The 26,078-nt window shown below is 44.9% G+C and overlaps 1 protein-coding gene across 1 annotated transcript in view; it reads right to left on the bottom strand.

The window, feature by feature from the left end:
• The window catches only part of DYNC2H1 (dynein cytoplasmic 2 heavy chain 1), a 1,714,832-nt gene that overhangs the window by 567,633 nt on the left and 1,121,121 nt on the right, over positions 1–26,078 (bottom strand). The window contains exons 68-69 of the mRNA XM_085621461.1: positions 17,880–17,999; positions 11,456–11,590 (exon numbers count right to left, since the gene is read on the bottom strand). Coding sequence (XP_085477587.1) covers positions 11,456–11,590; positions 17,880–17,999 — 255 coding nt within the window. The remainder of the gene's footprint in view (positions 1–11,455; positions 11,591–17,879; positions 18,000–26,078) is intronic.

Below are 26,078 nucleotides of genomic sequence, written 5' to 3'. Positions count from 1 at the left end.
CAGACCAAACCCAATGCATCACTCCCCTGTGTACAGCGGAACTGTCGCATCGCATTCACGAAGGTCTCAGATATGACGCATCTCTTTGTTTTTCGATGCTTCTCATCGCTGCGGCTGTTTGGCTTGGTGAATTTTGCTGCAACAACAGGTACTTTGCAAGAAATCACGCATCCATAGTTTTCTACGGACTCATTTTTCTTAATACTTGTTGGATTTTTGTCATTTTGATCTTGGTAAGTTTAGATAAAGATACTTTATTTTTCTAAACGGGTGTGGTGTCCAATTGTGGTGTTTTCACTGTGTTTCCGTGAGTGTTGGTACAAATACTTTACACATTGCCTTTGGGATAAGCCTGTCTGCTCATGCCAAGCTACCAAGGGGGTGAGCAGGGGTTATCTAAAGTGTGTATCCCCCTTACCCTGACTAGAAGCAAGGGTCCCTATTTGGACAAAGGTACCTACCTCTGCCAACTAGAGATCCCCATTTCTAACAAGCCCTAATTAGATCTCTTTTCCGTACTCACAGCCAGACAAGCACTGAAGCTGGTTATGTAGCCAGGCGTACGGACTCGTAAATGAGATGGCAACCACACTATTGTATCAAGTTAAACTAAGACTGATATTCTAGATGCCATGCACCGTCTTTTATGGTTAGTTGCTGGCATACACTGGCGGCTCTATATTATTTTGCTATCCATTACACTAGGGCACTCTGGTGTTTGCACGTGCAAGGTTACAAATCACAATTAGAGGGGTAGAAGGTTCATGCATAATCACTTCTTATCAGGGTTTCCCAATTATGTTGAATACATTACGATTTCAAAGCCGTTGCATCAGTCATCTTGCACGTTTCCTTTATCTAAACTGATATGATTGACTTTCCTATATCTTTTTAATAGTGAAAATCGTGATGGTCCTTTTTCTTTTCTTTCTCACCACATAGGCGCTGGAGTAGTACTCACCACTATTAGGAAGATGTAAAATTACTCTTTGATATTGGTTCTCCCATAATGATGATATATACTTTGTCTGTAGTTGCCCTACCACTCACCTCTAAAAAGAATTCAGAAAGAGTGGTCCTGATGAGGATGGACACTATTAATAATTTCCACTGAACGTACGTCGACCTGATTGTATTGGAACCCAGCTGGAAACACAATCATGGATATTTATGAAGGGCTCTCTCCGTGATTTCACGAGTGTATGCCGGTTATGTCTGGGACGTGCATGTATGTGATGTGTGGGTGTTAATGTGGCGTTGGTGTGTTAGGTTCGGATATGAGCTTGGTCTTAGTATTAGGGCTTACTGATAGATTTTATGCTTACGCAAATTTTTGATGAGAAGATCCACTTCATGTATGTCATACATGTAGCAGTTGTTTATTTGTGTACGTGTACACTTTAGGAAAATGTTTGCTATCTCACTCTTATGTCTTTTAATCTTTTGTATAATTGATGACAATTTTTTTTTAATCATATTAAAAAAAAGTTGTTCATTATATACAGTCGGAAATAAATTGAATAATAAAAATGAACTATAAATATAAATGGATACTCAATTTATCTATATAGCAATGGGCAGCCCACAGAGCCACTAGTAGCCGTAAATAAAAATGTATAGGTCGGGTGGGAGACTTCTTTAATTGTAAAGAAGTAATTACACACATTCAATGACTAGATCCAAATCCAACCATTTTGTAAAAAAATATTACTTTGCTACTATTATTTTAGAACCAAGAAGGACTCAGTAACAGGTATGTATCAGTTTAAAAATAGCAATACTTTCAAGTACAGCAGGAATGTTTTGCAAAAAGCTTTAGAAATACTTTGTAGTTATACTGAAAATATTTTAGGGTGTCAATCAACAGTTGCAGTAACTTGGCAATGTGGTGGATAGACAGTGCAAATAGCAAGATTTACAATGCAATCCTATGGAAGGACAACAGTTATACACAATAGCAGGTAAGTACACAACTTACAGACCAAGTCTTCAAGATTTTGGACCAGAACTGGGTAAGAGTCAGATCAAAATAGAAACTGCACCACCAGCAGCACTGGAGAGGCCAGGTGCAGAGGTCACTGAGCCCAATGTTAGTCAATGGAGACTGGGGGCACCCAACAAGGAGGCACCAAGTATACACCACCAGCAGTACAGGGGCATCCGGGTGCAGGGTGCAAATCAGCGTCGGGAGCCCAATGCAAGTGAATGGGTGATTTTGGTTGCACAAAGTGACTGCAGGCTCCGACCCGGAGGTTGAATGAAGGTGATCAACAGCTGGGCAGGTAAGAGGAGGGGTGGATGGACTGAGGCCTGGGCACCGTCGGCAGGGCTCCCAATAGTCGAGGGCTGCGGATGCAGGGGTGCATTTGTCGGTCGATATCAGGGGGACCCTTCATGATGAGGGCTGAAGGCATCTTCATGGAGTCCAGGTGAGGTCAGCCACTGATGGTTTCGAGGTTAGGATAGCTGGGGATACTTCACTGGACCAGAGGGCCACTCAGACTCGGGCGTGGTCGTCAGGTGCAGAGTGGGCAGGACTTACGGTTCCAGAAGGCAAAGGAGTAATTAATCTAGAGTTCTTTGTGGACAGGGCTGCTGTCTTCGGGAGTTCTTGGTGTTTAGGGAAGGCAGGCAGTCCTCCCAGGGTTGTGGAGGTCGCTGGACCTGCAGGACGCGTCAGTTCTTCGAGCAGGTTTCTTCGAGGTCTGCAGAAAGGCCAGTAGGGCTGGGGCCAAATCAGTTGTTGACTGGAGACTTCAATGCTGCACAGCTCTTTGGTCCTTCTTTAGGTCACCAGGATTCTGAGGACCAAGGTTCAGAGGTGCCCCTAAATACTGAATTTAGGGGCATTACAGGCACTGGGAGGTAGTAGTCGATGGGTACTTACCTTCAGGGTGATTACATCCTTTGTATGTCCCCTCCCTTTGGGGTGTCTAAGTTGATTGGCTAAAATCCTTCCATTCAATATGGAGGATTTTCTAAGGAAGGGGTCACCTGCTCGGGACAACTTAGGGGTGGTCCTGGCTGAGTGGGAACACACCTCTTCTGCTTACTAATTTTCCTGCCAACCTTGCTGCCAAAAGTGGGGCTTGGTCAGGGGCCAGGCATCTCCACTAGCTGGAGAGTTCTTGGCTAGCATAACAAAGGGCAGGAAGCCTTTGAGGCTCACCGCCCTGAATGCTGCTCCTTCTTGGGTGATAGGTGAGAAGCACCTCCACCCCAAGCAGGCTTTGTTCCTGACCCACGAGAGCTCAAGGGCTCCCACCTCAGGGGTTCAGAAACAATTCTGAATGCGGCAGGCTGGTGCAGACCAGTCATTTGCAGACTAGAGAGTCTGTCGTTTTTCAGGGGGCATCTCTAAGATTCACTCTGAGTGCATTTTAGAATAAATCCAGCACTGGCATCAGTGTAAGTTTATTGTGATGAGAAGTTTGGTACCAAACTTCCTAGTATTCAATAAATCCAGCCTGGAACTGTGGAGTTCGTAATGACAAACTCCCAGCCATGTACTCAATATGGCTTCACTGCACTTACAATGTCTAAGAATGGACTCAGACCCTGTAGGGGCAAATTGCTCCTGCAACTATGCCCTCACCTATGGTATAGTGCACCCTGCCTTAGGGCTGTAAGGCCTGCCAGAGGGGTGACTTACCTATACCACAGCCAGTATTTTGTAGGCTTGGAACACAGGGATGTGTGCCATTTCGACTCTTTCATTTTCTCTGCACCAGAACACACAGTCTGCAATGGCAGTGTGTATGAGTTTGGTGAGGGGTCTCTGACGGCGGCACACTAAATGTTACAGCCCTTAGGGACTCCCACTGGTCACAAGGCCCTTGGTAACACTGGTACCCCTTACAAGGGACGTACATGTGGGCCAGAGGTCTGCCAATTGAGGAAACATAGGTACCGTTTTGGGAAAGAACACAGGCACTGAGAACCTGATTTGCAGGGACCCAGTGCACACTCAGTAAAAGTGCATCAGAATCAGGCAAAAAGTGGGGGGTAACCATGGAAAAAGGAGAAACAAGAACAAGTTACCTTCTGTAACAGTCTTTTTAGTAGATATTCCATCTAGCTACAGATTCCTCAGCTTTTGAATATTCCCCAGGCTTAAGAATGGATCTGGAAACTTTTTTGCAGTAACTCTGCACACCGATAGGTGGCGCCATGTGGCTGCACACCTAGCTTCGGAAATGACATAGAGAGCCTAAATAGGCACCACTCCCACATGCTGACATCAGATGTTTTTTAGACTGTCTGCAACCCCAGATGCAGAGCCACAAAAGCAAACTGGTAGACCACAGTGCAGATTCCTCACATTTTGAATAGATACTGAAGCTTCACCTAATTGGAGATGGGCTGTGAAAAGACTCAGACCAGAATGCCACTTTTGGAAAGTGGGTATTTCTCTTGTCCTACTGCTCTATGTGACTTGCAGCCTGTCTAAAAGACACGTCTGGGATGGGTGACAACTACACGTTGTGCATTCCCTCTAGACAGCCACAAACACAGGATGGATAGGTGTGAAAGAGAACGAATCTGCATTCTGATAACCCTGCCTGGACAGGATGAAAAGAAGGGTCTAACACTTCACTGAAAAGGTAGTGTCCTGTCCCCAGACAAAGGGCTGATTTACCATTCCCCCTACACCCCCATGCTAGTCTGGAGTCAGACCTGGGAAGAAAGGGGGTACTATGTGACTTCAAAGACCCTTCTTTGAAGTAACACCCTCCTCAAGGGCACAACTGGGTAAAAGTACAGGGGCTCTGACCCTACCAAGACAGTACACTTCTGGAACTGTGAAGAACTGTGCGATGAATGACTGTTGTGCTGCTGAAAGGACTGTAACTCTGTGGGACTGCTGCTCTGGAAGAACTGCTTTTCTGCTCTGATCTGCTGCCTGTTGCCTGCTACTTGCTACCTTCTGCCTGGCTGAAGAAAAAGACTGGACCCATCTCCCTAGAACCCAGAGTAACTCCAAGGACTTGCTGGCTTGCCCCCTGTTCTGAAGTCTCAGGGGGATCAAAGATTTCCTACAACTGTACAACATAACCTGGACTCTGCCATCTGTGAGTTCCGCCCTGCCAAGTGTTTCAATCCAGTCCTCAGCCTTTGGAATTGAGCTTCTGCTGTGCTGATCCAACGAAACTAACGCATCAACGACTATGCGCTGATTGGAACCGTTGCATTGCCCTTCGACACTGATGCGGATGCAGCTCGATGACATCGCTTCGAAGGACTGAGCTGCTTGATGACGACAGACTGCTCGGCCCGACAACGACACATCGCAGGAACCGAAAAGGGGTTCAAAGACGAAGCCTTCATCGAGTGCGCGGACTGGAACCAGCACTTCGCCTCCATCCACGGGATCTAGTATGACGCGCACCCCCTCTGCTCCTTGCATCGAGTCTTCGTCGCAGACGAACCAACCAAGATACTTTTTCAGCAGGAAAGCCCTCCATCGCGGTCTGCCTGAACTTTGGATTTACCCCGATCTATAGAGACCAGATAACCCCGGTTGGCGCTTTAAGACTCTAAGTACTATATTTCCATTTAATCTTTAAAAATTAATAGCTCCGGTTCTACTTATTAGAGTTTTGTCATTTTCGTCTTGTTTGAATCATAAAAATATTATCTATTTTCCTAAACCTGTGTGGAGTATTTGGTGGTGTTTTCATTGTGTTACTGTGTGTCTGTGTGTGTGTTCACACATACTTTACACATTGTTTCTTTAGGTATGCCTGACTGCTCTGAGCCAAGCTACCAGAGGGTGAGCACAGGTTATCTTTTAGTGTGTATCTAGATTACCCTGACTAGTGTTGTGGTTCCTGCTTGGACTGGGTGCATACTTCTGCCAACCAGAAACCCCAGTTCTAACGCACCAAATATATGCCAAATGTTCTCATGGCTTCTATCAAATACACACTGTTAGAGCCAAGCCAGACCCTTGGCTCGGCACCAGATCGTCTCACCCTAATAATTTGCTGATGAACCTACCTCTAATTGCAACTCGGGCTGTCAGTCACTTGATAAAATGATTTGTAAAAGGAGAGGACTGGAAACATGCAGCCTTGCCTTCATGCACCAATTTGACAACTCTACCATCGAGGCTTCTTGGAGCAGAGATGAAGAAGACTGTTTGCAGTGAAAATACATTTAAAATAAGTGATTCTGTGGCAGGGTCTCCAGGCCATTGCTTTGTACATGACCATAGCTATGGATTTTCAGGGAGAACTACCAGAGACAGGAGGGACGGGCAGTAGAGTAGCTTCAGGGGTCGTGTTTGGTGTGTGGCACCCCTATTTGCATTCTTGGTTTGGTTTGATAGGTGGTTCTGGGGGGCTTGAGACAGGTCTTCTATGTTTTTGTCATTTATTCTTGTCGTTCTCATTTCACTAAAAGCTTTTAACTTGTTAATTTTTGGGAGCTGAAACTTAAATAAATATAGTGACTGGTTTTCCCCAAAAAAAGTACATCTGCATCCACTGAAGTACTCCTTGAATGGGTGCAAATTTACCACTTTTTGGAACTCACAAACATTGGCAGTGGTAGGCCTGGCAAGCTGTGCCAGTCTCAGTTCTCTTGCTATGTCTCTCACATTCCCGGCTCACTGTCACCTTATCTGGAGTCAAAACCTCCCTTTTACTACATGTGAAGCACCCCTAAGGTAGGCACAACGTAGCCCCATGGGCAGGGTGCAGTGTTTTTAAAAGGTAGGACATGTGCTGGTGTGTTTTACATGTCCTGACAGTAAAATGCTGCTAATTTAATGTTTTACTATTGCCAGGACGATCTCTCCGATAAGTTATCCTTCGAGCTACCTTGTAATATCTTACAAGTGTAGCTTGCAATTGAGAAGCGATAGAGATTTGATGTTTGGGGTCCCTGAACTCACAGCTTAAAAATACATCTTTTAGTGAAGGTGGTTTTTAGATTGCATGTTTGAAAATGCCACTTTTAGAAAGTGGGCATTTTCTTGCTTTAAAATTCTGTGTCTCTGTCTGCCTGCGGAATCCACGTCTGGTTTAGACTGACAGTTGGGCTGCTTGTGCATTTACTATAGGCAGTCACACAAAGGATGCTGAGATGGACCCTGCACATCCTGATGGCCCATCACCATGCTGATGGGTCTTCCTGAGCTAGAGTGGTGGGAGGAGTTGTCACTGACACCTGGATAGGGATGAACCTGTCCTCATACAAAGCTGTCTCCACCCCCCTGTAGTGTGTCAGGAGCCAGGTCAGGGCAAGGTAAGGCATTGTGCAGTACAAATACTACCCTTTGAAGTTTGCCTACTTCAAAGGCAGAAAGTAGTATAAATACTGGAGGTATGACCCCACATTTTAGAACAGGTCTGGACTAAGAGCAGATTCTGCCAAAAAGAAGAGCTGGAGAATCTGTAGGAGGGTAACTGCCTTTTTGCTTGGTACTGTGTTGTGCTGGCCTACTGCTTGCTGCTTCTGTCTTGGGCAGTGAAAGGACTGGATTTTGCTTTTGGTATCCTGCATGCCAAGGTTCTCAAAAGGCTTGTGTGTGCTTGCCTCCTGTTAAGAAGTCTCAGGGCCATCAAAGACTGTAGCCATTTAACATCTCTGCTGGGAGTTCTGACCTGCCAAGTGATGCCAATTCCAGTTCTGGCCCCTTGGAGGTGGCTTTGCTGCAAAGAAGAGGAAGAAAATCCACGCATTGCCCTTCAGCGCCTGTTTTTCCTGACGCAGCACTGCCATGCGGCTGAAAAACCCACGCATTGCTGGTGCAGCCGAAGAATCGACGTAGCGTCTACCGTGCAGCCGAAAGATCTCTGCACTCCAAGTCCTGTGCACCGTGTCTCTGACATCCGAGACACCTTCTTCGACTCTGAAATTGAAGTATCACCTGCTCATGGCTGGGAATATCAACGCAATGCCAGTTTCGCTGCCGAAGCATTGATCCCGGCGTGCCCGGATTTTCTACACATCGCTACTGTGCGCCAAGTTCTCAGTCGACATTGTCCAGCAGTAAGGAACCGAGGCCACGTGTCTGGAGTTTGATGCATCACCTCCCCTCGCAGTAAGGAATCGACACATCACCTCCCCTGACAGCAAAGAATTGACACATCACCTTCTCTGCACAACAGCAAGGAATTGAGGCATCACCTCCTCTGGCAGTAAGGAATCAACGCATCACCTCCCCTGTGAGTAAGGAATCAACACATTGCTTTCTTTTATGGTGCCTCATCTCCCCTACGCCTGTTTTTATTTATGACTCATCTCAAGTACTTTGTGCTAAAAAGTGATGCATCCATAGTTTCCTATGAAATGAACTTTTTGAGCCTTTTAAAAGTGATATCTTTGGTTGTGTATGTTGGATATTTTTGTTTCGGTCCTGTTTTATTTAGATAAAGATTGGTTATTTTTCTAAACTGGTGTCCACTTGTAGTGTTTTCGCTGAGTTACTGTGTGTTTATGTACATAAACTTTACACATTGCCTCTAAGATAAGCCTTACTGCTTGTGCCAAGCTATCAAGGGGGTGAGCAGGGGTTGTCTTAGCTGTGTAATCCCCTTACCCTGACTAGAATAAGGCTCCCTACTTTGACAGAGTGCAAGCCACTGCCAACTAGAGATCCCCATTTCTATCAAAATACGTGTCCTGCAAGTTTAAGGACACCATCCAGTCCCCCAAGTTCAGAGCAGACAATGTCTGGGCCAGTGTGAGCATTTTGCATTTGTCCTTTCACAAAAAGGCATTGCGAAGTAAATGGGCTGTGGGTGCAGTCCTTTTTTGGCATGACGAAATGGTATGTGTAACAACCCGCTCCTATTTCTATGTCTAGAACCCTATAGGTAGCACCCTAGGAGGTTAACACTTGGATCTCTTGTAACAGAATAGACAATTGCTTCTCTGAAAATCGCTTCTCTGAAAATCGCTTTTGTGTGGGGGGAGACTTGGCAGGGCTAAAATAACGTGAATGGAACAGCCATGCCATAAAATTTGTAGGAGCCATCTGTCAGACATGATGGATCGTCACCCTGGGAGAAAGTGCTGAAATTTTCCACCTGTAGAATGGGTGTGTGCCATTAAGGGTAAACTAAAGTGGCTTGGTGGCTACTGCTGAAAAGAAAGGAGGATTGAGAGAACTGGTGCCACCGCGAGCCTGCACATTGCCAACCAGACCCAAGTACTTGGCTTTCAAAGGACTGGGGTGATTGCTGTAATGGTTGGGGAGACTGCTGTTGCCTAATGTGCCAGCTCTATGGAGTAGCCTCAGAATTTTCTGAAATTATGTGGGAACTGCTTGGCAGGGGCAACTGACAAAGGGAGCTCTCTACTATCTTTAAAATGCTCCAAGACAGAATTGCCACTTTCACAAAAGAGGTGCGAGCCATCAAATGACATTTCCATGAGATAGTCTTGTACATCTCTAAGAAACCCTGCAGAAATCATCCATGCATTTTGGAAGAACACAACACTGGTCCCAACTGCCCTTCCCAGGCATTTAGTTGTATCTAGGCCAGTGCAAATTATATAGTTGGCCATGTCTTGTCCAACAGCAACCAGCAAGAACTCATTGGCCATGTGCCACAGGACATGCTTGTAGCAACCCAATTAAGAAAGAGCACTGAACGATCTGAATGCCAGGCCAACAGAGGAGGACACACATTTTTCAAACGCCTCAGTCCTCTTGAACTACCAATCTGGAGGAGTCATGGGGAAATAATTGGCATTGACTTTGCTGGTTGAAGTCTGAAACACCAGGCTCTCCGAACTAGGATGTGACTCCTGGCCTGCCTGCCTATTTAATGGTGGGCCGGAATAGGGCTTTGACCAAGTCCCTATCAAGGTGTCAGTGAGGGTCTCGTTAAAGGGGGTCAAGGGCTCAGACATGGCTGGCCCAGGCTCCAAATTTTCTGCAAGAATGTTTGTTTTTGTCTTGAGTCAAGGTAGCTGCAAATCCAGAACCTAGCTACCTTTCGGACCATTTCTGTTAATGATGCATTCTCTTCCATTGGTGGTCCAAGTGGCGAGTCAAACCATGAGTCAGGGGAGATATCAAGCACACTGGCCTTTTGTAAGTCCAAGTAAAATGTGTCATCTATATTGTTAGGGGGAGAAAACCTCCCCCTCCCCATCATTATCATATATTAATCTTCATCTTGTGGTGAATCAGAGCCAAAAAGATAGGGGGGTCTCTGCTGGCACATTCACCCTGGTAGAGGCACTGGTTCCCAGTCGGGCTGAATTACGACTGGCTGTGCTTCGTAATATAGTGACACACTGGTTGATATCAGGCTGAAATTGGTTCAGTGTCAGTTGTCGGAAACAGCACAGGATCCTCTTTTGACGCCAGTGGCATCGGTACCTGTGTCAACAAGGAAAGGCACGGTGGAGGTCTTGGAGTTGGAGTCTATGTCTGCACCAGAGTCAATACTGGGCCTGGAGTGTGGCCCAAGATGGCACATGACACTGAGAATCTATCTACTGGTGGGAGCCCGACTGGAAGCCCCTGCAGTTCCTTGGGGCTGAAGGCACTAGAAGGAGCTGGAAGTGTGCCGAAAATCTGCAGCATTCTCAAAGGCTTCAATCTCCTGCTGATGGCCCAGAAAACTCAGCACACACCAGAAACAGTTGGGGAATCGGCTCTACAATCCGGGACCCAGAGGGAGACTGACTACTATTGTGACACCCTTGTACGTTCTCTTTAGTTACAGAATGGCAGGATGAGGCTTTCCTTGTTTGTGTCTGAGGTTGGACTCCGATTTGGACTCACTGGATGACTTTGACCAAAAGGCTGACTTCATGCAGGAACAGCCGCATGAGAAGAGCAAGAAATACAGTGTCAATCAACAGTGATCCAGATTTATTAATATCACAACTTTATTATATTTGCAACATGCTACAATTGGACAATTCTCAAAGGTTAATATGCAGCTTGAATAAATGTAATGGTTGAATTGTGCTCATTGAAAGGCATGGAACAGTGCTCATACTTCATTCCTTTATTAAGCATTCAAGCCCAACAACTATCCAGTCTTGATCTGGCTGCATATGATACTCATGACTGGCACTTAAACAGAATCAAAACAATACCGTAATGTTCTGCAGTCACCACCATAGATTTTTTTCTTCACTTGTATAATTATTATACTCCAACCGAGCAGGCCTATAAAGTATCACAAAGTATTTTTTTTAACTCTAAAAACTTCAAAAAATATAAGACTTCAAAGTAAAACAACTAGGTAAAGTTCTGCAGTCACCAAGTCTGAACCAAATGAAAAAAGGAAATAAACAAACTTGTTTACCTTTTGTGCAGGAATCTTACGAAGAGATAAACAAGCATTTTGTTGAAATGAGCAAAAACACTGTTAGCCTTAATAAAACATAGAGTTTAGTTTCTGTGGGTCTGTTTTTGAGTTCAGAGTTAGAGTCCAGAGTCAAACATGCAGCCTCAAAAGCAAAGGGAGATTAAACATACCTGGTCGAGGAAAATTTGAAGCCTGTGTGATTCTGTGAGGGACTCTTGGATAAGGGCACTGCTTGCTTTTGTTTGATTTAAGGATTCAATCAAATCCTTATTGTCCAAAATATTCCCTTGGGATGTTGCCAGGGTCTGTGAAAAAGAACAAATGCAATACAATAGAGAAGTAATAATTCCAACACAGCTTGTTACAGATTTAAGACTGAATGTTTAGCTTCAAACATACAGTGGAATTAGGAAGTGTAAGTTGTATAAAGTTCTCCTAAATATTAAGTAGTAAGTGATCTTTGGCACTTAATGAACAAGTTACTTACCTTCGGTAACGCATTATCTGGTAGAGACTCTATCTAGCTGCCGATTCCTTACCTTTGAATTTCCCAGGCGTCAGGCTGGATCCGGAATCTTTTGCAGAGCAATACCTCTCGCTTGCGCCATCGGACAACTCCAATCGGCTCCACATGAGGTTGTTGGTAGCGTCGGTTATGACGTTGCGGTACCTATATAGGCGCCACCAATGTTGCTGTCTGACAGATGTCCAGGACTGGCACACCCAAGCCAATATAGCATTCCCCCTGGTGGAATTGGCCCTTAATTCCTCAGGGGGCTGCTTCTTTGCCAGGGCATAGCAGATCTTGATGCTGAGAACGACCCAGCGAGAGATGGTCCTTTTCTGCACTGCCCTTCCCTTCTTAGCTCCCACGTACCCCACAAAGAGTTGGTCGTCCACCCGGAACTCTTTTGTGTGGTCAATGTAGAAAGACAACGGTCTTTTCAGGTCCAGATGGTGGAGACGCTCCTCCTCTTTAGAGGTATGTGGGTGACCCTCTGGGCAGAAGTAATTGCCACTAAAAAGGCTGTTTTGATGGTCAACAGCCGGAGGAGATAGTTACGTAAAGGCTCGAAGGGAGCACACATTAGGAAGGTGAGGACCAAATTAGGGTCCCACTGTGGCATAACAACGGGCATGGGTGGAAACAAGTGAGCCAGCCCTTTTTCAGAAACCTATCTACAATTGGAGAGTTAAAGAGAGAGGGCTGGTCTGGCAGCCGCACATAGCAGACAGAGCAGAGAGGTAACCCTTGAGAGTTCCCAAGGCAGAGCCTTGCTGGGCAAGGGTCAGAATGAATACAAGGACAGTGGAAAGAGAAGCAGAAAGAGGGTCAATAGACCTTTTTATGCAGTATCATACAAATTTCTGCCAACTGTGGGCGTATACCGTCTTAGTGGAGGGTCGTCTGACCGCCGAAAACACATTACATACCTCAGGAGGAAGGTCAAAAGCCATGAACTGCAACCGCTTAATCTCCACGCATGGAGGTTCGGATTGGGAACCCTCCCTTGCTGCTGCGACAGAAGATCCTCCCAAAGTGCCAGCCTGATAAGAGGATCGATGCTCATCTTCAGAAGCACTGAATATCAAATTGTCTTCGCCCTGTCCAGAGCCACAAGAATGACTTCAGCCCAGTCGCTCTTGATCTTCTTCAGAACCCTGGGCAGAAGTGGTATGGGTGGAAAGGTGTACAACAGACCTGAGCTCCGCTCGCGAAAAAAGGCGTTGCGGAGCGGTAGACGCCTTGGAAACTCCAGCACACAGTATTGTTGACAATGCACGTTCTCTTCGGAGGTGAACAAATCTAACCACGGTTCTCCCCACAGATGATAGAGACCTTGCGCCACCTCTAACTGGAGAAGCCATTCGTGATCCCATAGGCATCGATGGCTGAGTTTGTTCGCCCTGGCGTTCAGAGAACCTGCAAGGTGTTGAACCACCAGGGTTATGCTCTGCTGTTTCAGCCATGTCCAGAGACTAAGGGCCTCTCGACAAAGGGTTCATGACCCCACCATGCCCTGCTTGTTGCAGTACCACATTGCGGTGGTGTTGCCCGTAAACACCTGCACTACCTTCTCCTTGACAGAGAGAAGAAATGCTTTCAATACCAATCAAATTGCCCGAAGGGCCAACAAATGTATGTTTCCCCTGATCTCCACCTCTCCCAGATAGCTGCCACATCCCAGAAGTGACGCATCTGTCACGACTGTGAACTCTTGTTGGGGAAGGGAGAGGGGGCTGCCGTTGACCCCTCACCCTTCCGCGGTCCGTCAACCACCACTGCAGATCTCTTGCAGTTCCTTCCAAGATCTGGCCCACGTCAGTGAGATTTCCCTGATACTGTGCCCACTGGAACTTCAAGTCCCACTGCAGAGCGCACATATGCAACCTGGCAATGCTTTACTAACAGGATGCAGGAGTCAAAGAGGCCAGACAGCCTCAGACTCAGTCTCACCAAAATCCAGGATAGAGGCCGAAACATCAGACTCGTAGCCTGAATATCCTGTATTCACTGCTCGGGAGGATAGACCTGAAACTGCACTGTGTCAAGAACAGCTCCGATGAACGGGAGTTACTGAGAAGGAGTCAGGTGTGACTTTGGGACATTTATAGAGAACCATAGCAAATGTAGGAGGTTTGCAGTAGTCTGAAAGTGGGAGACGACAGCCTGGGGCAAGGACACCTTCAACAGCCAGTCGTCAAGGTAGGGGGAAGACTGACACCTCTAACCTGCACAGATGAGCTGTGGTCACCGCCATCACCTTGGTGAACACCCGACGGGCACTGGTAAGGCCGAAGGGGAGCACGGTAAATTGAAAGTGCTTGCGGCGTACCTTGAACCACAGGTAACGCCTGTGGCCTGGCAGGATGGGAAATATGCATTCTGCAAGTCCAACGCTACCATCAGTATTCCTGGTCTAGGGCAGAGAAAGCTATAGTGAGTATCTTGAATTTCTCCTTCTTGAGGGAGAGATTGATGGTCTGAAGATCTAAAATGGGCCGCAACCTTTTGTTCTTCTTCAGAATCAGAAAGTAGCGGGAATAACAACCACTGTCTAGATTTGCTTGGACGTCACCCGAGAAGCCAGTTGTCCTAAGCCAGGCATGGCATCTCAAGGACACTGTCATGGTAATTGATCTGCCTAGCGAATCCGTTGTATCAAGGCCACACCTTATGGTGAATTTTGCTGCTTCTCTCCCATCCTCAACTGCCTGAGAGAGCACAGTCTGGGACTCCTCTGGGACTTGTGGCAGCACTTGTGCAACCATCTCCCAAAGGGAGTGGGAGAAATGGCCCAATACGCACGTGGTATTCACTGACCGCAATAGCAGGCTGGAGGAACGAAACATCTTCTTCCCAAATTAATCCAGCCTCTTGGATTCACTATTGAGAGGGGTGGAAGGGAACATGCCCTGTGATATGGAGGCCGGCACCACCAAACATTCTGGGGTAGGGTGTTGACTGAGGAACTTTGGGTCACTCGGAACAGGGTGATGGCGGCGTGTGATTGTCCTATTCACAGGAGCCCCTGTGCTAGGCTTGGACCACATGCCTAGGGCATCAGTAAGTGCTACATTAAAGGGCAAAAGGGGTTCTGAGGAGGAAGCCCCAGGCAGAAGCACTTCAGTCAGGACATTAGTCCTGACCTCCAATGAAGGTAGATCCAGTCCAAGGACCTCGGCTGCCCTCTTAACTACTATGGCATTAGCTGCCCCATCCTCCACAGCCAAAATTGGCGGACAGAGCATGCCAGTATCTGGAGAAGTATCCAATCCACTGGCTTCCCCAAGTTCCCCATACAAGTCCAACTGCTCAGCAGAGTCATCCTGGTGTTTCAGAGGGTCCATAGACCCCTCCAATTCCTCTCCCGAGCCTATCATGTCCACAAAGTGTTCAGACGACAACATAGAACCCCTGAGTTCAATCGACATTGGAATCAGTGTCGAGCGACGTTATTCCGACTCCGTGTCATCGAGAATAAGGATCGGGCTGGCACCGCCAATGCAGGCATCGACTTCGGGTCCAACGCCGGGGGAGGTCACGGTGGCACGACCGGCGTTGACCCATATCCGAGATCGGATCTCGGAGGAACCACTAGCGCCGTAACCAGAGCCGACGGCATCGAATTCGGCGGGGCCCTTTCCGACCCACGGGGCTCGAAGGCTCAACAGAGGGGTCGGCCCGCTCAAATATGCGGCACATAGCCTAGTAGAAGTCTTTGATCTAAGCGGGGGTCGCTCCGGCTCCTGGAAAAGGAGGGAGGCACGAAGTCAACCCTGGCTCCGGAGAACCGTGCCTAGAGCGTCGGTGCTCCTTACCTGCTTCGTCAATGGACAAGAGTCGAGGTGAAGATTAAGTCCGCTTGGACTTCTTTTTGTGCCTCTTCACCATGTGTCCCGACGACCTCGAGTCGGATGGAGAGGACTTTGGGCTCCGAGAGCGGTCCTGCGACCTCTTCTTCCTCGATCAGGACCAGGACCTCCGCAGAGTCTCGCTTGACGTTGTCGGCTTTTAGGGCTGTAAGGAGCTTCAAAGCCCACTACTGTAAGGTCCTAGGAGCCGTGGCCTGACAGTCCGAGCATGACTTCGGATCGTGGTCGCACTCGAGACGCCAGAGTCAAACGAGGTGGGGATCGTGACCGACATCATGCCGGGACAGGCCCCGCACAGCTTAACTCCAGTCTTCCTCAAAGACATCCTTGCACATGATGGAAAAAAATAAAACGTAAACGAAAAGCCTGTCTAAAAGCATCAGAGGGGTAGCTCTTCCCGGAACGGCTCTTAACTGGCGCAAAAAGAACTGACGTCCACGCGCCTGAATTGCACCTAAATACGTACCACAATATCATAACCGATGCTAACGATGCCAACAACGTCACGCGGTGCCAAATGGAGCCACTCGTCGTCGCGTACAAGGGGTACTGCTCAGCAAAAGTTTCCGGATCCAGCCTGACACATGGGAAATTCAAAAGTAAGGAATCTGCAGCTAGAAGTCTCTATAAGTTGGTGTAATTTTCTGTCTTTTCCTGGTCTATTGTGAGTCACTACCAAATATTTTAGAATACATTCTGTAGAATAGCTTCTAATAATTGCACTCTTTGCATTTGATGTTGTGAGTGTAGTTTTAAAAAATAAATGTAGTTACATTCAAGGTTTATAATTTATCTGGGAGAGTTATGTGTGAGTCACCTAGGGAGAGAAAAACGAATTTAACTCATAAGCATGCAATAGCACACAAACATGATTAACCAATCAATTTACTGGTTATAAGAGAAAAATATCCAATTATATTAGGATAAGTCTACAAATATATGAGTATTTGAAATGAAAATGCGTCCCAGAAATTACATCAAACAGCACAGAAGTAATACCTGGAAAATGAAAATATTTTGTCTAATATCAACCATCTGCGGCTACGTTTGATAAAGGTCATCACAGTGCTCTCCTAAAATTACCTTCACTACCCCTTCCTATTGTACCTAAACAGAAGGAAAAAACAGAAGTGGAAATTCGGTCCTCATTAAGAGTGCCTCACGAAATGAGCTGTTATTTCTAGACCCTGGTGGTTACTCACATCTGCGAGTTTCCTAAACCCGGGGGAGGAAGGAAGTCAGGACCATTATGAGTTGGACCCTGAAGATTCGCTAAGAAATGAGAAATTACCAGAAGAATCAGTAGTTCCAGGCCAGATAACTTATTTTGCCAGGAACTTTCACTTGATGCAGTTAGCCAAACAACATTATAATCAAGTCATCCTCATCATCAGGAGGTGGAGTTCACACTTCCTTTTTTCACGAGAATGCCTGTGTTTGGAAAAACTCGTATTCACAACAAGAGCTCTACAATTTCTTGTTTTTTCCATGCAGTCACAAGAAATGTAGATGGGAGTATCAGGGTTGATTTGGAGTTAGGTGGGTAGGATACTCCTTCACAATGGCAACAGAGTACCCTCTGCACCAAACAGAAGGTCCACCCACCTGATTTACAGGCAGGCGCACCTTAAGTATGTCAACGACTTTGTCGCTGTCGCTAACATACTCCTCCGACAGCTCGATGGATTAAGGGTCAAAGGTGGTTTAGACATTCGACCAGCCGCCTGATTTACAGAGGGCGCACAAATGGCCAGTTTTTACTATCCTTACCACCTTGAAAGATCTGACAGAAAACTCCCATGGTGTGGGCGTCATTAGTTATTGTTTTTTTACATACAACTTTTTTGTGGAAGAAACAAAAACAAGTCAAGTTAAAGCAGTTGGTATGGCATTTGGTATTTTAATGTTCCCTGCCAAACTATGTTTGTACATGGGCAATTAATGGTCATCCGTGAATGATCAGGTACAGACCATGTTTTTGACTTCGAATTATACAAAGGTCATACTGAAAATATGAACTACTGATAGGACATGGGTGTCAGTCCTAGGCATCACCTTCTTGCATTTGGTACATCTCTATAAAACTGAAGACCTCTTTGCTTATGATTCTACCCAAAAGTTAAATAATTCCAAGATATATTTATACTGAATGTTTGCCACCAGCATTTGGTCTGAAAGAAAACAAAAGCAAATGCGATAATCTGAAATGTGCTGTACCTCCAGAAGAGATTCTTCAAGTTTAGCCAATTGGATCTTTTTCTCCTCTTCTTGCTGTAATAATTTTGTCTTTTGCTCTTCAAGATCTGGTTTCTCATGCTGGATAGTTAATGCTAGAAGCTGCATGAAGTACCAAAATATAAATTAATACAATCAGTGTGGTATATATATAACTATGTATATATATATATTCAAGGGTGATAAAGTTACATTTTAAATGTAATTTGCTAGTTATTAAAAGGTTCACAATTGTACTAAATGTCTATATACCGTAGAAATAATATTCAAGACAAACCATTTCTATAACATGCATTTCAGTTAAGACAGTATTAACAATGCCAGGTCGAACATTTTCTACCTATTATTTAAAACTTATTAAGGACAACCAACCTGAACCGAGGCTATAAATCTTGAAACACCTTTCCTCCATTCATGATTTTCGACAGAGCTCTTTATAATGAGAACACTTTTTCTGTAGGGACAGAGAGTATCTAGCCAGAAGGAGAATCTAGCAACTCTGTTTACACTTGCAACTTCTTACAGTACATGTCAACTATCCCTTCCTCAAACATAAGCTGTACCAAAAAGTAGAAATCCGTCACATATCAGTTTCAGGTATTTCCACAAAGAACGATATGTATAAATCATATGTGATTATTTAACAATGAGGGAAATAGCATACCTAGATCCCATAACTGGAAATCCTTGGCCATACATATGGAAGAAATATTGGACACAAAAATATAACATGAGGCTTTATGAGCATTAGCAGTGATTACCAAAAAGTGATTTTCCCCAATACCACAGCAATTGCTGTGCATGCTGCTGGTCTGTGCACAAGTGACAGTGTGTGTTACAGTGGACTGGTGATTACATAAAGCCTCACCTAAACCCATAGACAAAATAGGAGAAACTTCTGCAATTTAGCTACAATAAGAATCTCATTAATGAACTAATACAGTAGAATGAGAAAATTGACCTTTCTACTGTTGTTTCATAACATTTGTATTGGTTTTTCAGATACAATACAAAAAACGTATTCCATTTGCAGGTAAGGTGTGGTTTAAGCATATCTATATATATATTCACTTAAAAAACCATAGGTTTCACACATGTTATAGTTAGCTGGACATTTCACTTGTAAAAACCATTGATATTCCCCCGTTATAGTTAGTTCAGATAACTATAACTCGCGCGACCGCAATCCACTGCTGATGACGTCACATATTACATCACTCATGACATGGTCAGTGACATCACTCATGACATCACTGATGACATCATCCTTGTGATAGAGTGGCGGTCGCGCGAGTTATAGTTATCTGAACTAACTATAACGGGGGAATTTCAATGGTTTTTTACGAGTGAAATGTCCAGCTAACTATAACATGTGTGAAACCTATGGTTTTTTAAGTGAATTTGCAAGGTTTTTTAAATGCTAATTCCCAACTATAACGTGTGTGAAACCTATGGTTTTTTAAGTGAAATTGTAAGGTTTTTTAAATGCTAATTTATGTATGTATTATTATATTTTTTATATATTTATTTTACAATAAACTACCTATGTATATAGTTATAGATTGACTGTATCCTGTAATATGGAATGGCTCAGCTCTTTTTTATTTTATTTGGATAAAGTTGAACAGCATAGTTAATATCTTCTATAAACTTATAAACAGTTTAAAATGTTTTGTTTTTTTTTAAAAGTTTTTTTCACGGTGCGCGCACCCCGCGATTTTTTGAAAAAAAAATAAAATGTTTTTTTCACCCTTCGGGGTCCTTCAGGGACCCCCTGACAAAGGCTAGGGGGTCAGGAACTCTCTACCCTGCCCCCTTTTCACGTTCTCCACCTTTCTTTTTCACTGTCACACACAAAATGGCGGCCGACACTTCCTGATTTCGACCGATTCGAATGTTGACTGACATGTAACCACCAATCAGAATTACGCTCGCGCACGTTATGGTGCGCGCATATAGATATTTAGGTACTTTTAACTGCAATTTTCTCAGGAACTACTGAACAGATTGACACCATATATGCAAAAGGCACATGCTTGACCTGAGGACTACCTCTTTGCCAACTTTCAAATAATTCTGTTCAGCCGTTTGGGCTGTACCTTCGACTAAAGGTCCTATGGGAAAATGCATGGGGAAAACGCGTTTTGGGACCCCCCTTTTTTCTCAGCCCCTGCTTGACGAATCACCCCGAGACTTTCAGGGTAGGAGCTGAGCGGAGCGCCCCATTAGTTTTGAAAATTTCACGAGGATTCGTCAACCGGCGCCAAAGTTATTCAAAATAGAATTTTCACATTTCCTATGGGAACTCGGTCCTAACTATAACTATCTACTGGCGACCGCCAGTAGATAATGTATATATATATATACATACATATATATAGTTATTTATTTATTTTCACTGAAAAAACCATAGGTTTCAGGCACGTTAAAGTTAGAAATTAGCATTTAAAAAACCTTAGAAATTCATTAAAAAAAATATATAGGTTTCAGGGACGTTATAGTTAGTTGGACATTTCACTCATACAAAACCAGAGAAATTCCGCCGTTATAGTTAGTTCAGCTAACTATAACTCGTGCCCCCGCAATGCACTGCTGATGAACTCACATATTAGATCATTCATGACATGGTCAGTGACATCACTGATGACATCTCAAATGACATCACTGATGACATCATCCAGTGACTGAGTGTTTCTGTAAAGTTTAAATATGTATTATATATATGCCAAATGTATTAAAGAATGAGTGGGTGTATAAGTGTCCAGATGGAGGATTTAGTAGGTGTATAAGTGAGTAATTAAATGTGTCTTACTGAATGCATGGGTTAGTGACTAAACTGTGTGAATGTCTGTATCAGTCTGTCTGTTGTTGTGTAAGCTGCTGCACTGGGTTGGTCAGTAGCTACATGAGTGTCTATATGGGTTATTGATTGGTTGCCTGAGTATTTGTATGGGAGACTGAGTGTGTGTGTGGGTGGGTGGGAGGTGTGTGACTCTGTGCATAGATGTGTAAGCAGTTGATTCACTGGGTGTATGGGTTCAAGAGTGCATGTGGAAATAGCTGTATGGTTGGGTGAGTGTGTGTATGGGTGTGTTGGTGAGTGAATGGATGTCTCAGTGGTACATGTCCAAGTAACTACATATGTAAAAGGCAGCGTATGTGAGAGTTGGAGTATATAAATGACTATACGTGAGAGTCAGTGATTATGAGAGTGGCTGTAGGGATGAGTGTGTACTTGTATCTGTGATTATATAAGAGAGTAAGTATGCGTTAGTATCTGTATGAATAAGTGAGGTGGTGTGTGTATAACTGTATAGTTGAGTAAATGGGAGTGTGATTGATTCTTTGCATGACTGATTAGGTGTGCGAGTAAATCCATGGATGAGTGGCGGTGTGTGAGTGTCTGTATAGGTGTATTGATGAGGGACTGCATGTATGAGTGATTGTATGGGTGAATGAGTGGATGTGTGTTTGTAGACATAGGGTCAGTGAGTGCGTATGTAGTTACTGGTATTGGTGTGTCGATGGTTTCAAAAATGGTAGTCTGTATTTTGCAGTGGTTGTATCAAAGGTTATATTAGAGTGTGAGGAGGTGCATCAGATTTTCACTTGGATGATGTCATCAGTGAGGTCATTTGAGATGTCATCAGTGATGTCATTAGTGATGTCACTGACCATGCCATGAATGATGTATTATGTGACATCATCAGCAATGCATTGCGGGGGCGCGAGTTATAGTTAGCTGAACTAACTATAACAGCGGAATTTCTCTGGTTTATACGAGTGAAATATCCAACTAACTATAACTTTCCTGAAACCTATGGTTTTTTCAGTGAATTTCTGAGGTTTTTTAAATGCTAATTTTTAACTATAACGTGCCTGAAAACTATGTCTTTTTCAGTGAATTTCAATGGTTTTTTAAATGCAAATTTCTAACTATAATGTCCCTGAAACCTATGTTTTTTTCAGTGAATTTCAAAGGTCTTTTAAATGCTAATTTCTAACTATAACATACCAGTCACGTTTCCAAAGTGGTGCAGAAAGGTGAGCGTGGCCTCGGAAACACCTCTAATGTTTTTTCTACTGTTTTCGGTTCTACCGAGTCACAAGATGGCTGCCAACACTTCCTGGTTTGGAGTGTTGGCAGCCAATTAGAATGAAGCTCGTGGTAGGGAGGGTTCGCGAACCCTCCTCGGCCATAGATATCGATACTTTTTCTTTCCTTAATTTCTCAGGAACTACTGAACGGATTTACACCATTTAACAAAAAGGGCTCTTTCTGAACCAAGGGCTACCTTTTTTTTTATAAGAACAGATTTTATTAAGCGATTGCATTACAGTTGCTGAGCCCTGACCTCCAGGTACGTCAGCCAGGCGGGTGTATCACAATAACAACATCACAATCCGTTTTGTTTTACTGTTAAACTAAGAACATGCTACTCCTACTTTCAAACCTATACTATGCCCCCACCCTCCTCTCCCCCCCTAACCCCCTGCCCCCTCCTCCCGGTTCCCGCCCCCCCCATCGCATGGTCACTGTTTCGGTCCCCCTTCCTATCGCTCGGCCCCCATCCGTAACATGGTGTGTTTCTGGCCTGCCCTGTCTCCTCATAATTCCAGCACTGGGTCCTGGTCCACTGGCGGCTCCAACCAAATGCCTCTGAAGTCTGCCCACCGCTTCCAGATTTTAAAATGTTTACGCGGGCATCCCCGAGCCACGAAGATCGGTTGCTCCATGCCCATGCAAAAATCAAGTCCCCTTTTCCAGGCTAGCACCGAAGGGGGCCGCGGGTCCTTCCAGGCCTGAGCAATGTCCCTCTTGGCCAGGGTAAGACCCAGTAGCATCAAATGTCGCTTATAGACATTACCCCCAATTCCCTCCATGACGTGCAGGAGTCCCAACCTCGGCGTGCGAGGGAGCTCCCACCTCAGGACTTCCGACAGGCTATCCCACACCCCCTTCCAGAAGCGAGATAAGGACCCACAGCTCCACACCGTGTGTATAAGTGTCCCCACTTCCGATCCACATCGAAGACAATCTGGGGAGGCGATCAAACCCGCCCGCCACAGCCGCTGTCTAGTATAGTATGTGCGGTGCAGGTACTTAAATTGAATGAGACGCAGCCGCATCGCTATGGCCGCCTCCCTAGGGGCCGCTAACAAGGGCTACCTTTTTGCCACATTTGGTGTAATTCCGTTCAGCAGTTCGGGCTGTAGCTTTGTCTAAAGTTTCCTATGGAAAATAACATGGGGAAAACGAGTTTTGGGACCTCTCTTTTTTCTCGGCCCCCACTTGACTAATCACATGGAAACTTTCAAGACAGAAGCTGACCGGAGCGGGTCACTAGTTGTGAAAAATTCGTGAAGATTCGTCAACCGGCGCCAAAGTTATTGGGCAAAACAAAAAACGCTTTTCCTACGGAAACTAAGTCCTAACTATAACTACCTACTGGTGACCGCCAGTAAGATATATATATCAACAACAGTCTCTTCGTGAGCGGGAGTCCATGACCCTGCAGGGCAGCCTCGGTGAACCACGGAAACGAAACATCCCGCTGAGTTGCAGCCAGCAAAATAACAATTTTGCTGCTTTATCGTGTCGCCGCCATAACATCGTAAATGTCTCTTTTCATCATGGCAAGAAGTGATAAAATATCCCTCTTGCCTCCCTTGCTCCTCTCCATATTATCAAGTGATTTCTAGGTAAGTCCTGGATTAGAAGCGGGTCAGTCTCCCGTCATTAATACCAACAACAGTCTCTTCGTGAGCGGGAGCCATGACCCTGCAGGACAGCCTCTGTGAACCACGGGAATGAAGCATCCCGCTGAGTTGTAGCCAGCAAAATAACAAAATAGCCGGGGCACCGGTAGAATGCAAAGGAGCCATTTATTATACCTTTGGGCGGCAGCACTTGATTGTTATTCTGACGCGTTTCAGCTCATTAGCCTTAATCATAGATAATCTAAGGCAGCCTTGTAAGATGTCTCAAAGTCCCACAATGCACCATCTCGGTGAGTACCAATCCAGGCAACATGTTTTTCTCTCTTGAGGTACAAGAAGTAAGTATATTGCTGCTTTATCGTGTCGCCGCCATACCATCGTAAACGTCTCTTTTCATCATGGCAAGAAGTGATAAAATATCCCTCTTGCCTCCTATATATATATATATATATTACCTACTGGCGGTTGCCAGTAGGTAGTTATAGTTAGGACCCTGTTTCCATAGGAAAACCGCAACATTCTATTTTGAATAACTTTGGCGCCGGTCGACGAATCCTCGCGAAATTTTCAAAACTAATAGGGCGCTACGCTCCGCTCCTACCCTGAAAGTCTCGGGGGGATTCGTCAAGCGGGGGCTGAGATAAAAGGGGGGTCCCAAAACGCGTTTTTCCCATGCATTTTTCCATAGGACCTTTAGACACAGCTACAGCCCGAACGGCTGAACAGAGTTCCTTGAAATTTGGCAGAGAGGTAGTCTACAGGTCAAGGAAGTGCCTTTTGTAGGTTTGGTATAAATCTGTTCAGTAGATTCTGAGAAAATAGCCTTTAAATCAATATATATATCTGAGCCAGCTTACGGTGCGCTTACGGTGCGCTTACCGTACGCGTACGGTGACGTGCGCGAGCGCGATTCTGATTGGCTGTTAGATCTTAGTAAACATTCGAATCGGTCGAAACCAGGAAGCGGCGGCCGCCATTTTCTCTCTCGCACTCTTAAGGGGTGATGAAAAACAAAGGCCAAAAACATGTAATGGGACTGTTTAGACAGCTCCTTACCACCTAGCCTTGATTAATGGGTCCCCACAGTTCCCCCATGGGCAAAAACCCTTTTTTTTTTTTTTACGAAAAATCGCCGATTACGCTTACCGTACGCGTACGGTAAAAATAAAAAAAAAATTTAAAAAAAACAATCCACACTCTCCCCACCCCGTGTGCAAATGGTGCCAGAAGGGCACCATTTGTGCATGCCATATCAGAGATGTTGAAAAAGAAAAAGCTTACCTTTCACAGCGAAGCGCATAATATGTCCTCCATGTGCGCACGGTGCGCGAAGCGCATCGTGCGTACATGGCCCATCCAGCGTAACGTGGGCACGCGGTGCGCGTAGCGCACCGCGTGCCCACCCTGCGTGCACGGCACTAACTGCGTAAAGTGGGCGCGCGGTGCGCGAAGCGCACCGCGTGCTCACTGTGCGCGCACGGTTCGCAAAGCGCACCGTGCGCGCACGGAACGAACTGCGTTAAGTGGGCGCGCACGCCACGAATGGCGTAAAGTAACTTAGCATTTAAAAAAACGTACAAATTCACTGAAAAAACCATAGGTTTCACACACGTTATAGTTAGGAATTAGCATTTAAAAAACCTTGCAAATTCACTGAAAAAACCATAGGTTTCACACATGTTATAGTTAGCTGGACATTTTACTGATAAAAAACCAATGAAATTCCCCCGTTATAGTTAATGCAGGCAACTATAACTCACGCAACCGCAATCCTCTGCTGATGACATATGTGTCTTTATGAAAAAAAAATATTTGCAATATATGTATAGCTAAAATTTATTGGAAGAAGACATGGGCAAATAAGTGTCTAAATACAGTATTAGCATCAGCAGAGGATTGCGGTTGCGTGAGTTATAGTTGCCTGCATTAACTATAACGGGGGAATTTCATTGGTTTTTTATCAGTAAAATGTCCAGCTAACTATAACATGTGTGAAACCTATGGTTTTTTCAGTGAATATATATATACATACACACACACACACACACATAACCTTTCAAAGCTTCCCTTATCATCATTCCCTCTAAGGTTCTTTCATCTTCCAAATATCTTATTATTACCAATGGTCTTAGTAATAAGTCCACTTTATGCTCAGCCACTAGAATTCTTTTTACCATATTTCTTCTTCTTTTATTATTATTACTGTGGCATTTATTTAGGGCAGACTACACCACATGAGTACTAACACGCCATATCAAACAACCAATTTCAAAGAAGTAGATACATAGTGTAGTTGTATATATCCATTAAGCACATCTATAAGCAGATTTAAGCAAGAAAGCAGATGCAGGAGAGCACGTAAGGGTCAATTAATTGGCTGGGTTCAGGTAGGGTTTGGACAGGTTGGTTTTTAGAACCCTGAAAAAGACTTGGATGTTTGAATTGAATCTGAGTTTTCCA

Source organism: Triturus cristatus, chromosome 8 (genome assembly GCF_964204655.1).
Source record: "Triturus cristatus chromosome 8, aTriCri1.1, whole genome shotgun sequence".
In the NCBI taxonomy this organism is placed as follows: domain Eukaryota; kingdom Metazoa; phylum Chordata; class Amphibia; order Caudata; family Salamandridae; genus Triturus; species Triturus cristatus.
This window is presented reverse-complemented; position numbering and strand designations above follow the sequence as displayed.